The 12540-nt window shown below is 36.7% G+C and overlaps 2 protein-coding genes across 4 annotated transcripts in view; both read right to left on the bottom strand.

Moving 5' to 3' along the window:
• grk5l (G protein-coupled receptor kinase 5 like) overlaps positions 1 to 12540 on the bottom strand; it is a 785510-nt gene that overhangs the window by 35806 nt on the left and 737164 nt on the right. The gene's annotated exons all lie outside the window — the stretch shown is intronic.
• Positions 1 to 12540, bottom strand: part of tti2 (TELO2 interacting protein 2) — a 15494-nt gene extending 2954 nt beyond the window's left edge. Inside the window, exons 1-7 of one of the 3 annotated variants that reach the window (XM_087265488.1) lie at positions 11304 to 12540; positions 10173 to 10811; positions 7760 to 7946; positions 6884 to 6976; positions 6622 to 6806; positions 3222 to 3365; positions 164 to 320 (exon numbers count right to left, since the gene is read on the bottom strand). In XM_087265488.1, coding sequence (XP_087121614.1) covers positions 164 to 320; positions 3222 to 3365; positions 6622 to 6806; positions 6884 to 6976; positions 7760 to 7946; positions 10173 to 10786 — 1380 coding nt within the window. In that variant the 5' untranslated portion in view covers positions 10787 to 10811; positions 11304 to 12540. Of the gene's footprint in view, positions 1 to 163; positions 321 to 3221; positions 3366 to 6621; positions 6807 to 6883; positions 6977 to 7759; positions 7947 to 10172; positions 10982 to 11303 lie in introns of those variants that run through there. The other 2 variants (XM_087265487.1, XM_087265486.1) reach the window with 2 other exon arrangements.

Here is a 12540-nt window from a genome sequence, read left to right as displayed (position 1 = left end):
TTGTCAAGCCTTTGCAATCAAAAAATGTCATTTTAATGGAAGTCAATGGGGCAAAAACAGCCACAAACATAATGAAAGGGTAGGAGATTCGAACAACACAAAAATAATATTTGTCTCATTTCAAGTATGAGATTCTATTGATAATAAGAAGCAACGGTCTCACCTGTAGTTTCCCCTTTGAGCAGTGCACAAGCAGCAGTAAACAGTGAGATGCTTTAGTCATGAGCTGCTCTTTTAGCTCTGTGGGTGACGAGTCTGATGAGACGTCCACCAGAAACCTCAGAAGACTCTGAGCTAGTGAATCCCTCCTCTTCTCCATACTAGAGATACATGGAAAACAAGTATGAAAACAAATATTGTGTTTGTTAACTTTACACACACACACACACACCTATCTATCCATCCATCCATCCATCTATATTAGGGCTGTCAAATGATTAACTATGGTTAATTGAAAAATGAATGTAATTAATCACACTTATTTTGTAATGAATCATGATTAATCACGAAACGCCGTATTTATTTCAGAAATAAAAACATGCATTTAATTGCTATTTGAATTTCAAAACAATCAATGCCAATAACAAAAATGATTTCCATGTTGGATTTTTAGTGGAATACACACACAGACAACGCGCGCACACACACAGACAACGTGCGCAGTACAGCAGACACGGTTAGCGAGGGATCCCTTCAGATTCATCAACAGGCATGTTCGCGTTCATCAACTTTGCTTAAATAAGCGTTCTAAAGTATGGCTGTATTTAACAAGCCAGGATTCTGACACAGCAACGTAAAGCAGACGCTTTACAAAAGTTGCGTGTAGGGGGGAAACACGTCAAACTTATGAAATGTGAGGGCTCATGGAAGCAGCTTAAAGGCAGAGAATGGGCTGACTTTGACCGAGCGAATTCATCTGCCACTTTCACTACAGTACATTTACATGGACACCCCCAATACTCCGATTTTATGATTAAGATAATACTGATTAAGAGTCGAGCCATGTAAGCAGCGATTTTTGATTACCTTAAAGGATCACGCTGAGTCCTGAAATGTGGAGTTTTTCTTTCCGTTCGCCATGCGGTATCAAATTCCATTAAAATATCCTGAATGAAAATCTGCTGAATGAGAGTGAACTGCTGAACTGCAGTTAAAAGTCGAAAGATTAAAAATGAAACACCCGAAATTGCATGAAACTCTGAAGGAAACGCAGGATAGATGCAACATTAATTGTTTTATACTGAAACTTTCCTTCTAAAAGCACGTCCTTTGCACGTTAAACACACGTAGGGCCGGAGTAAGCTGAACTGTCGCGGATGAAAGTTAGGGCCGTGAGGGAGAGGGTGAGTGTAGCTGATGAAAGTGAATACTGGGGGATTCGCTCACGATTCTGCTGCCCAAGGCAGCCGCCTAGGTCGCCTCATTGCATGCGCAGTCCCTGAACACACGTCGGCTACAACAGGAAATAAAAAAAAACTGCAACTGCGTTATTTTTTTTTAACCCGTTAAATATTTTAAATTAATCATGTGCGTTAACGGGCTAATTTTGACAGCCCTAATATATATGAGCAATATCACACGAGTAGCAGTGCGATATGGCTGTATATCGGCACTGGTGGGAGGCGTGCATTGCCTTAATGCCCCCACCAGTGCGATATACAGCCATATCGCACTGCTACTCGTGTGATATTGTGTTTATACAACAGTTTGACGGCATAATTGTGTATATAAAAACAAAATCAAACATGGAGTCTCAAAAACCCTTTTGTATGAGGAACTACTTTCTTCCAGATTGAAATCATAAGCTGACAGTTAAACAGTTGAGCAAGCATCTTTTTAACTTAAGATCTGTAGTGTCTGCTTTATGCTGGCTGTATGTGGGCGGAGTAATACACAAAGGGTAACGAGGCTGTACGGGTGCTGATATTACTTAAATATATCAAGGCTATCAGGCAATCACATTCGAGAACCAGACAGAACTGGTGTGTGTGTGTGTGTGTGTGTGTGTGTATATATATATATATTATTCTTTTTTTTTTTTTTTTTTGCTGAGATGGCCAGTCAATTTGCGAAAACATTAATTATTTTTTATAATACATAGTTTTGAGTTGTGATTACGCAATGACGTCATCTTGCAAAGTAATTATGCTTATATATATATATATATATATGTGTGTGTATATGTATGTATGTATACACACACACACACACACATATATATATATATATATATATATATATATATATATATATATATATATATATACATACATATATATACACACACACACACACACATAAGCACATATAAGCATAATTACTTTGCAAGATGACGTCATTGCGTAATCACAACTCAAAACTATGTATTATAAAAAATAATTAATGTTTTCGCAAATTGACTGGCCATCTCAGCAAAAACATTATTTGAAATGTCCAATTAGATTTGTATGAAAAATATAGTTGGCTATTCGTAAAAGTAATACAAACACTTTTTGATAAGAATTTTTTTTTTTTTAAATATAACACTGATAATAACATTCTTTTAAAGTCACAGCTTGTGTACTTACTCTTTTTTACTTTTTTGAAATGAACACATTTGTGTAAGTGACAACAATTATAGCACTATTGGAATGTATTGCTGCCTAAACTACCAACAATTAAAGATGTAAACAAATATCAGTAAATTAACAGGTTTGAAAAACAATCCGAGCTAGCAATTTACTTTACTGAGTGAAGCCTGCAGCCACTGCTCTTTTGAGTCACTGTTTAAAAATTGCTAAAAGTAGCCAAACGAATGTTAAAAATGGCTAAATCTGTTGTTAGGTGCTTTTTTTAAAAAGAAAGTTGCTAGGGTAGTATGAAAAGTTGCATAATCTAGCAACAAAATTGCTAAGTTGGCAACACTGACTGCACCCGTTGTTATGGATGGCATTCTGTCAGTGCTAGCATTTTAAAAAACAATTCTGAGAGATTGCTGAATCTATGCACAATTACGTTTTTTCTCTTGTATTTTATTGATTTTTATTATTTTTATTTACTTGGTACTCTTATGTCATAAGAAGCTTTTCTGTTCTGGAGTTGATTGTGACAAGACAAACTGGAAACACTGGTTTGGTACAACAGGAAAGCACAACAAATCCCCAGTGTCGAACCTTGACCCTAAGGGAGTTACACAGTGAACCGATATACCCCTGATATAGTGTAAAGCTGTGCATAGTTACCGTGGCCAAGCAATCTGTAAAGTCTTTTGAAGTGCATCAAGGATACTCAGTCTTGCTTTCTCCTCTGGAGCATCTGAGACCTCCATGTATCCCACAATCACCCTCTCCAACCTCTTCAGGTGACGTATGACTGATATACCCATCCTTTGAGACAAAACATCAAATTATCAGACATGTGATTACAACGATATACTGTATATATACACACGTTTACATTTTTAAATCAAAGATATTACAATAATGACTACAATTATTCATTCATTCATTTTCTTTTCTGCTTAGTCCCTTTATTAATCTGGCGGAATGAACTGCCAACTTATCCCGAATATGTTTTACACAACGGATGTCCTTCCAGCTGCAACCCTTCACTGGGAAACATCCATACACACTCATTCACACACATACACTAAGGACAATTTAGCTAACCTAATTCACCTATAGCGCATGCCAACTGACCCAGCCGACGCTTGAACCAGAGACTGTGCTACCCACTGCGCCACCGTGCAGCCATGACTACAGTTATTGTAATGTAATTTATAATCAGTAACTGATTACATCTAGCCAGCTCGGTATGTATGCATAAAACACACAAATGTTCAATTGTGCAATATTATCCAATAAAAATATATTTTCTTATTGAATCTTTTTTTAATTCTATCCATTCAAAAATCTTTAAAATAGTAAGTCTCTTGAAACACGTTTAACTTCCTGTCATTTCAAACCTGTATGAATTTACAGAGAAAGTAAAAAAAGTGTTAATATATCTAAACCGCAATTCAATTCAAATCATTTCTTTTCAAAGCCACTTTTTTAATGTCTGTGACACTAATCACGTTTACCACAATTAGAATTTTCTTGGCCAAATTTAATATACAATTTTTATGTTGCCACATCACTTAATAACCTAATTAACTAGATATTTTCATAGATTGACAGCCCTGATATTTAATAAAATAATACCTAATAATAATTAAAACAAAACATAAACATCATAAAATTATGGCTATTGTTTAAATAAATACTCTTAATTTTAAGTTTACAAAATAAAACCATTATAATTACACAATTTTAGTTACCATTTTAGTTTTATATTTTATATAGCTTTATAAGTGTTTTTTTGTTTTGTTTTGAAATTCATAGTCACCAAAATAGCTTATAATTAAACAGACCAAAAAGAACAAAGCAATCTTATGCTGATGTTAAAGATTATTAACAAACTGCCTCACATCTCTACATCAGCAATTATTAATTCGGACAAAACTGAAAAACATTAGGGAGAGCTCCACACACCGCTGCTAGATGCTGACTTGAGCAGTGCTGTCATGTCTGCATTAATTCACACGTAATCGGGGTAAATGCAGGAATCCAAAAGATAATTTCAATACCTTTTTTAGACTTTTAAAAGACCTTCTCAGGATATTTTAAGACCTCATCGCCACTTCAAGTTCTAATCGGTATCAAACCTTTAACTTAAACAGTTTTTAGTAAACAGTTGTAGTTAAATAAATCAATGGAGCACAACCATGCAACAGAACTCAGATAAACTCGGAAGAAACAAAGCTACTTTGTGGTTGTAAAATAATAGTTTTTAAACTACGTGGTTGTTTTTAGCGACAGGCTTCAGCCACTGTTTAAACTCATCTTTCTCCAACCAGGAGTATGCAAACTTACATTTTCCCATCAGTTTCGCTACATGTGGAAAGCGTCACATCACCTTCTCGCATTTGTCACAAACGACGTCACATCACACGGAGGAGCTTGGTCGGACGCGCCCCAGTCTGAACCAATCGCGTGGATCGAGCACACCCTTGTTAATATTAGGAGGTAAATAAATATATTTGTGTTTTTTTTGTAGTCAAACACTTTGGACAACGCTTGAACAAAATTTAAGACCTCGTAAAAACACCATTAAGACTTTTTAATACATTTTAAGGGCCTTAATTTTCTTATAATGTATTTATCAACCCTGTGGGCACCCTGCGTAATACTCTTTATTTTAATGTGATCTATAAACTTGGAGTCAGTCAATTATTAGAACTTAAAATGTGAAATGGCTTAAAAATTAAGGACATTTTACAATTTTTAATCTGCGCTGGACTTTACACCTGCTTTCGGCTGGTCTATTGATCAGTATCTTTTAGTTCCTCAAAAAAGCAAAGCGCCAACAATACGACTAAACACACCTATTTTCTAGACCGACACACCCATGAGTCCACAAAGTGGCACAAATAGATTTACTATTCAAACAACATGGCAGAAAACTGAATATTAAGGTTGCGTTGGTCTGAAAATTGCAACACGTCGTGGAAACACGTCTCGCGCCTTGTGTATGATAGGGCTCATAGACTTTACTTGGGCGGGCCGCCCAGGCATAGTGACACTTTTTTTTTTACTGTAATTAACATCATTTACTTTTTTGGATTCACCCAATAACCAAACATCCGTGATCGAAGTAGTGGATAGTAGTGGAAGTAGTTTACCCATTTCGTTCTGTGTGCACAAGAACTGTCAACACTCCCACAGACAGTCACACATGCTCTGCAGACCCACAGAGGTGCGTCTTTTTGGGACTATATTCGTCCAGCCCGGGTTTCTTGATCTTCTAATATGTGCGGGAATCAACTTTTGCTTTCACTTTCTAAAGCTTGTATGCATTTTTGTATCACCTTAAGCCTACTTTCGCTTGGCTTCACAACTGTCAGCACATGCAGTCGCGAAAGTGAGAGAAACATTAAAATAATAATTGTATTAATCTAAACGACTCAGAAAAACTTTACTACATACTCCAAGAGGACGAAATGACTGTTCTAAACTTGCTGCAAAATGTATGTACACCATTAGTAATAGTTATTTAACGCATTTGCCTTATTTAAATAATCTACAGGTTTTAATCTAATTTTTAGAGATATTGTCTGTTTTTATTCCTTAAACAGTCATTTATTTCTCATTTGCTGATTGCTTTTTTAATTTGACGATGTTAATATATTACATAGGCTATTTTATATACATGTCTAAAATGCTTTGGCATTCAACCTGTCAGTGGCTGCACATGACTTCTGAATAGCATGAAAGTGAGAAATTTAGGATGTCTTTTTTTTATTTTTACTTTAACCCATTGAAAGGAAACAGTGTATAACAGTGTATAATAAATAAAATCATTGACTAAAATTAAATTATGCATTGTTTGTCGCATATAGTTAACTATTTATGGTTTCAATTCGGCTACCACAGCAGTTATATTTCAAACTTGAAATGAGCTTAGATTCGTTTCAACACAAACAATGCAGAAGTATAAATACATGGCTACGTGCAAGGGACGTGCTAAGGGTTACAGCGATCACTCGTCGCACAAGTATAATTCAGCTTTAATACTACTGATTAAAATTGATTTAGACCTCACCTGTCAATAAGTAGGACAAGATTTTTGGCATACACTTGACGAAGGTCTAGCTTGTGCTCCATTTCCATGTATGTCAAAATGTGGCACAGCAGATCATCAAAGCGATTTGATATGCATGGAAAACTTGCATGAGCTGAAGATTTCTCAAGAATGGGTAGCAAGTCTATAAGGCAGGGCAGCACAACCTGAACAGTATATGCAACAAGGTGAGACAATCCAAAAATCAAAACTGATGTATGTAAAACTGAAGTGAAATTGTTACCTGTACGAGCGCCGCCTCGGATGTGTATAAATGATTGAACAGAGTATGATACAGCACCTGGGCTCTATTAAACTGCCTCAGATCAGCAGCAGGCTGTGAAAGAAGATCAAACATTGAGTGTGTTTACATGGACGCCCCAATAATTCGATTAAGACAATACTCTGATTAAGAGTCTACCATGTAAACAGCGATTTTGATGACCTTAATCTGACTAGTTGAGTCATAATTAAACTAAACAGAAGTTCAATTACGACATGTGAACTGCTTAATCAAACTATTACCGTTGTGTAGGACTTTTTGCCTCATTTTGCGACAGAATATTCCATACACACAGGTCTGTTTGTCTCTATTCTTTGCACATACAGAGTCAGTAACAGACCACAGACACTCCCATAACAAAATGTAGAGGTTTTTTCTCATTCAACATGCAGTATCAAATTCCATCAAAACAGCACTCTTCCACCAGTCCTTATTTTTTACACTCATTTAATATCTGTTTGTCACGAGGTAATGTTCCTGAATGAAAGTGAAACTGCATTTAAAGTCAAAATTGCATGAAACTCTGGAGGAAACATGGATAGATGTTCAATGACGTTAATTGATCTATGTGCTGTAGCATGTAAAACAGGATCATGAAAGGAAGATTCAAAAAGCAACTCATGTAAACAGCTTAATTATATTACTGTCTAATTCAGATTAAAGCAAATAATCTGAATACTGATGTTCATGTAAACGTAGTCAATGTTTGTCGTCACTTCATTTGATAGACATTACCCTTACGGAAATCATACGTCAGCATTTACAGTTACATTTTTGTTCTAAAGTAAGACATTTTTGGCAAATAGAATTGTGCAGTATTAAAGGAAATGTACTTACCACGTTGAGCACAATGTGATGCAGGCAGTGCACACCTAATATTTTGTTTTCTATGTGATAATCATCAGAAATCAGCAGAGATGGAGGAAACACGTTCTCCAAATAATCAGTCAACCAGGGTTGTTCAACCTGCACAAGGGTAGTGGAGAACACGTGCTTCACTGCCTGGTTACGCTTCCAGTTCTTCCTGAACAGAATAAAGGACAAGTTTAATGATATATTATTATTATTATTATTATTATGTTCCTGGGTTTTCGCATTGCAAGCTAAGAAATAATAGCCATTTTAAAAGTACTCCAATCAAGTCTTTTTAAACCTAATAGGAAAATTAACAGGCCTTAAACACTTGATCAATACATTTCCATCGTAGTTTTTTAAAATTAAAACTACACTAACCGTGCATTCACACGGAGCAACAGCATTAACGCTTCCTATTCACTTTGAACAGGTGATGTCAAGCATTGCCGAACTGAATTGTAGGTCCGTTGGCACTGCTTCAGTGGCGTTGCTCGCAGCAGAAGTTGGGAGTTTCTTAACTTTTTAAGCGTCAGCCAATGAGATCGCTGTATGCAAATACATCAGCTCAGACAGAAGCCGATTGCTGACTAATTTCATTAGCTGATGTTACTATGACGATTGCATCTGCCCCAACTTCAGACACACCCTCTGTCAAGCTTTGATGCTGAAGTCCCGTGTGAATTGGGCGTAAGAGAATAGTTGAGATACACAATTTAATATGATTAATGAAATATTTGTGAGCTTACTGAATTTTTTTTTAGACATTTAATTAATGTATATTCCATTTTCATAAATTCTAAACAATATTTTTTACAATGAGCTAATCTGATTTTAATCTGGCCTTCTACATAACATGCTGAAACATTGATTGAAAACTCTGACTATTTATAGGGCTATTGTACATTGTCTGTGCAATGAGGCTCAAATATTGCGAAATTAACTAAACTCATGATGAAAACTACTAGTAAAAGAGCTAATAATTAATACTATTTAGTTGTATGTGTATTTTTTAAATGAATATTAACATAACAAACATTATTCTCACTGTTTATTATAATCTTATAATCTATAAACATATTGAGGCAAAGTTGGTTTTACATTCTCACATTCATTCATTTTTGAACAGTGACAACTCGTGAGTCGATCTCTATATTGTTCAGCGCGCTACTTTGAATATCCAGTTGGAAATCGCATGCAAGCAAGTATGACATCAAAACAACATTAGCACAATTTGCTTGACGGTGAACAATGTTGTACTGTGGTAGACATTGGCTGCAGTGCTAATATGATATCCTTCTTTAAAATTTGCAAAGAATGTTTTTCAAAAAATGTTACATGGAGAAAGTCCAAATGTGCAAACATAAAACAAACTTTACCCCAACAACTAATGGAATGTTGGAAATATGGAGGTAAATAGTCCTCGTGGTTAATCATGGAATAATAAAATGAAAATGAGAGTGGCCATCTAACTAATGAAGCATTGTAATTGTCTATGGGATAAAAGGATGGAGTGAGAGGATTGTATCACACACTGAGGAAGGCATTGTGCCAAAACGTTTGTGTTTTTAAATCACCTGAAGAATGTTAAAAATAAATAAATAAATAAATAAAAAAACAGTATGTGGCAATTATTTGATGATTGCGAATCATTATCTTTTTGAATAATAGCATTGAAAAGACTGACGCACCAAAGAAGTTTCTTTAAAAACCGCAAGCGCGCAGGGCAAACTTCAGCAACTTCTGCAGTGAGCAACGCCACTAAAGTGGCGCTGATGGATCCACAATGCAGTTCAGCAACGCCTGACATTACCCATTCAACGTGAACGGGAAGCATTGACGCTGGCCCCGAATGGGCCATAAGGGGAAGGGCTAGATAGCTCTTTAAACTGAGATTTTTCAGGACCACACCAGCTACAACGGCAGCATGGCTGCACACGGAAGTCAGGAGATGCACAAATTAGTATTTTTGTAATTATTACAACAAACAAACATGTTTTAATACATTCTTAACCGCATTTATGGTTTGCCGTCATAGTAAAAAAAAAACGGTAAAATAAAAACTGATAAAATTTGCTATCTATAATCTAAATCTACATGTAGTGGTGTCCCATTTCTTAGGATTACATTTTGAAATCTTTTCCCTTCACACTCTGTTTCAAGGGCCAAGGGGAAGGGATAGAGGTACAAAAATAGATTTGTGATTGGGCCAAAGTATCTTTTGTTATAACTTTTATACCTATCATGATTTTAGAGTACACCAGCAGTTCACTGAAGATGAAAATTTGATTCAATCATAAGCCTATATGCAGTTTTCAATACAGTAAAAAGACAAAAGGAACTAACCTAAAGAAGTGTAGTTTATCAGAGTCTTCGTGCTGAGGCAAGTGATACTTACTGAGTTAATTCTGACTGCAGTGTGTGAAGAACTGGACCGAAAACTCCTTTCTTGGCTACATCAGGCTTTCCAGACAGCAATTCCTGCACTGACCCGCTGCCTGTCATTCTCAGAAGTGCTGTCAAGAGTTCTGATGCTTTTTTTCTTGAGGGTCCATCAGTCCAAGGATGCTTATGCAGGTGTGTAACGGCGAATATATAGAGTGAGGGGGCAAGTGTACGAACTAGAGACTTTATTGACGCACCGTTTTGCTTCACAAGGAACTTCTCAATCTGCGCAGACAACGCAAGTAGCACGGCACTGACCGCCTGAGATTTGACAGGTATGCTCTCGTAACTCTGGGCAGGTAAAGTGCCGCTGTCTGTCTCGCACACTGGCAGGGCAGCGTAGCATGTAAACGAGTTCACTAGCCTTAAATACTGGCCTCTCAAGTCGGCGTTCACTTCAGGGAAGAGCCAGTCGAGAGGAGCGCCCGTTAGCAGCTCTATGGTGTCTTCCAGGATGCTCGCGCGTTTATCATGAGTGTCCTCCGACTCGAAGCGCTCCTGAATATGGCTCAAAGCAGCGTGAATAGAGCAGAAACCCGTTGAGTCTCTGATATTCAATTCCCGCATAGCTGTAGTTAATGTACCTGTCCCCCTGTAGAATAAACAGATGGCATATATGTATTAACAGCAACACAATCATTTATTTTTATCTAAGTCGTAGCAACTTTAGCTTGTTTTTAGTAATCATTTAAATGTTGAGGTATTTCTCTGCGAAGTACAAGTGCAACCTTAAAATGTTTCCCCGGAAACTGGGTTGTTTCTATAAGAGTTCCCGAGTCGCGTACAGATAAGCACAAACACAAGTGCATCTACATAAAGTTAAATTTTGATTTAGATTTTAGATTCGTGTTATGCTCAGGCTAATATACTTTAATTGTTTATTTATTTTCTTTTAATTCTATTTAGTACATGGCTTTCAGCTAACGAAAACGCAAAATTCTGAATCTCAAATAACTGGAATATTACTTAAGACCAATACATTTTTAATATTAATATTATTATTTAAACACAGAAATGTTGGACTGAAAAGTATGAACATGTACAGCACTCAATACTTGTCGGAGTTCCCTTTTGAATGAATTACTTCAGCAATGTGACATGGCTTAGTAGAGGTGGTTCTGTGGCACTGCTGTGGTGTTATGAAGCCCAGGTTGCTGTAAGAGTGGCCTTCAGCTTCTGCATTGTCAACACGGTCTTACAGCAATTCGTAACTTTTTGAATTAGTGGCTAATTCATATGAATTCATATCTCATTTGTACAATTTAGTTTGATTTGTTCCCCCAATAATGTTTGTGTGCCACACTTACTTTTTAAAATCATACAATTTCATACACCTGAATTCGTACAAATCAGCCACTAAACTGAAAAAAAAAAAAAAAAACGTAAAATGGTTACGTTTCCTCACGAGAGCAGGCTTGCATTGTGGAATCTGGTGTCTCACATCTTTTTCACAATACACCATAGATTCTCTATAGGGTTTAGATCGGGTCAGTTTGCTGACCAATTAAGCACAGGGATTCCTTAAACCAGAACCTTTGGCACTGTGGGTAGGTGCCAAGTCCTGCTGGACTATTGAATCTCCATAAAGCTGCTCAGCAGAGGAGAGCATGAAGTGCTCTAAATTTAATATATATATTAATGAGGAATATGTCGCCACAGAGGAATGAACTGCTATTCCAGTATATGTTTTAAGCAGCAGATGCCCATCCAGTTGCAACCCAGTACTGGGTAACATCTTTAATAAAAAAAGTAAAACAATAAATTATATATTGGCCACTTTAATAGGTACACCTTACTATTACTTGATTGGACCCCATTTTGCTTTGAGAATTGCCTCAATCCTTCGTGGCATAGATTCAAGGAAGTAAAAATATTCCTCAGAGATTTTGGTCCATATTGACATGATATCATCACACATTTGCTGAAGATTTGTCAGCTGCACATCCATGATGCAAATCTCCACCACTTCAAAGGTGCTTTATTATATTGAGTTCTAGGGACTGTGGAGGTCATTCGAGTACAGTGAACTCATAGTCATGTTCAAGAAACCAGTCTGAGATGATTTGCGCTTTATGACATGGCGCGTTATCTTGCTGGAAGTAGCCATCAGAAGATGGGAACACCCTGGTCATAAAGGGAGGGACATGGTCAGCAACAATACTCAGGTAGGCTGTGGTGTTGACACAATGCTCAATTGGAACTAATGGGGCCAAAGTGTGCCGAGAAAGTATCCCCCACACCATTACACCACCACCCCCAACCTGAACCATTGATACAAGGCAGGATGGATCTATGCTTTCATGTTGTTGACATCAAATTCT

Source organism: Danio rerio, chromosome 8 (genome assembly GCF_052040795.2).
Source record: "Danio rerio strain M-AB ecotype USA chromosome 8, GRCz13ab, whole genome shotgun sequence".
Lineage (NCBI taxonomy): Eukaryota > Metazoa > Chordata > Actinopteri > Cypriniformes > Danionidae > Danio > Danio rerio.
Note: the sequence above shows the minus strand (reverse complement) of the source record. Positions and strands in the feature narration are given on the sequence as shown.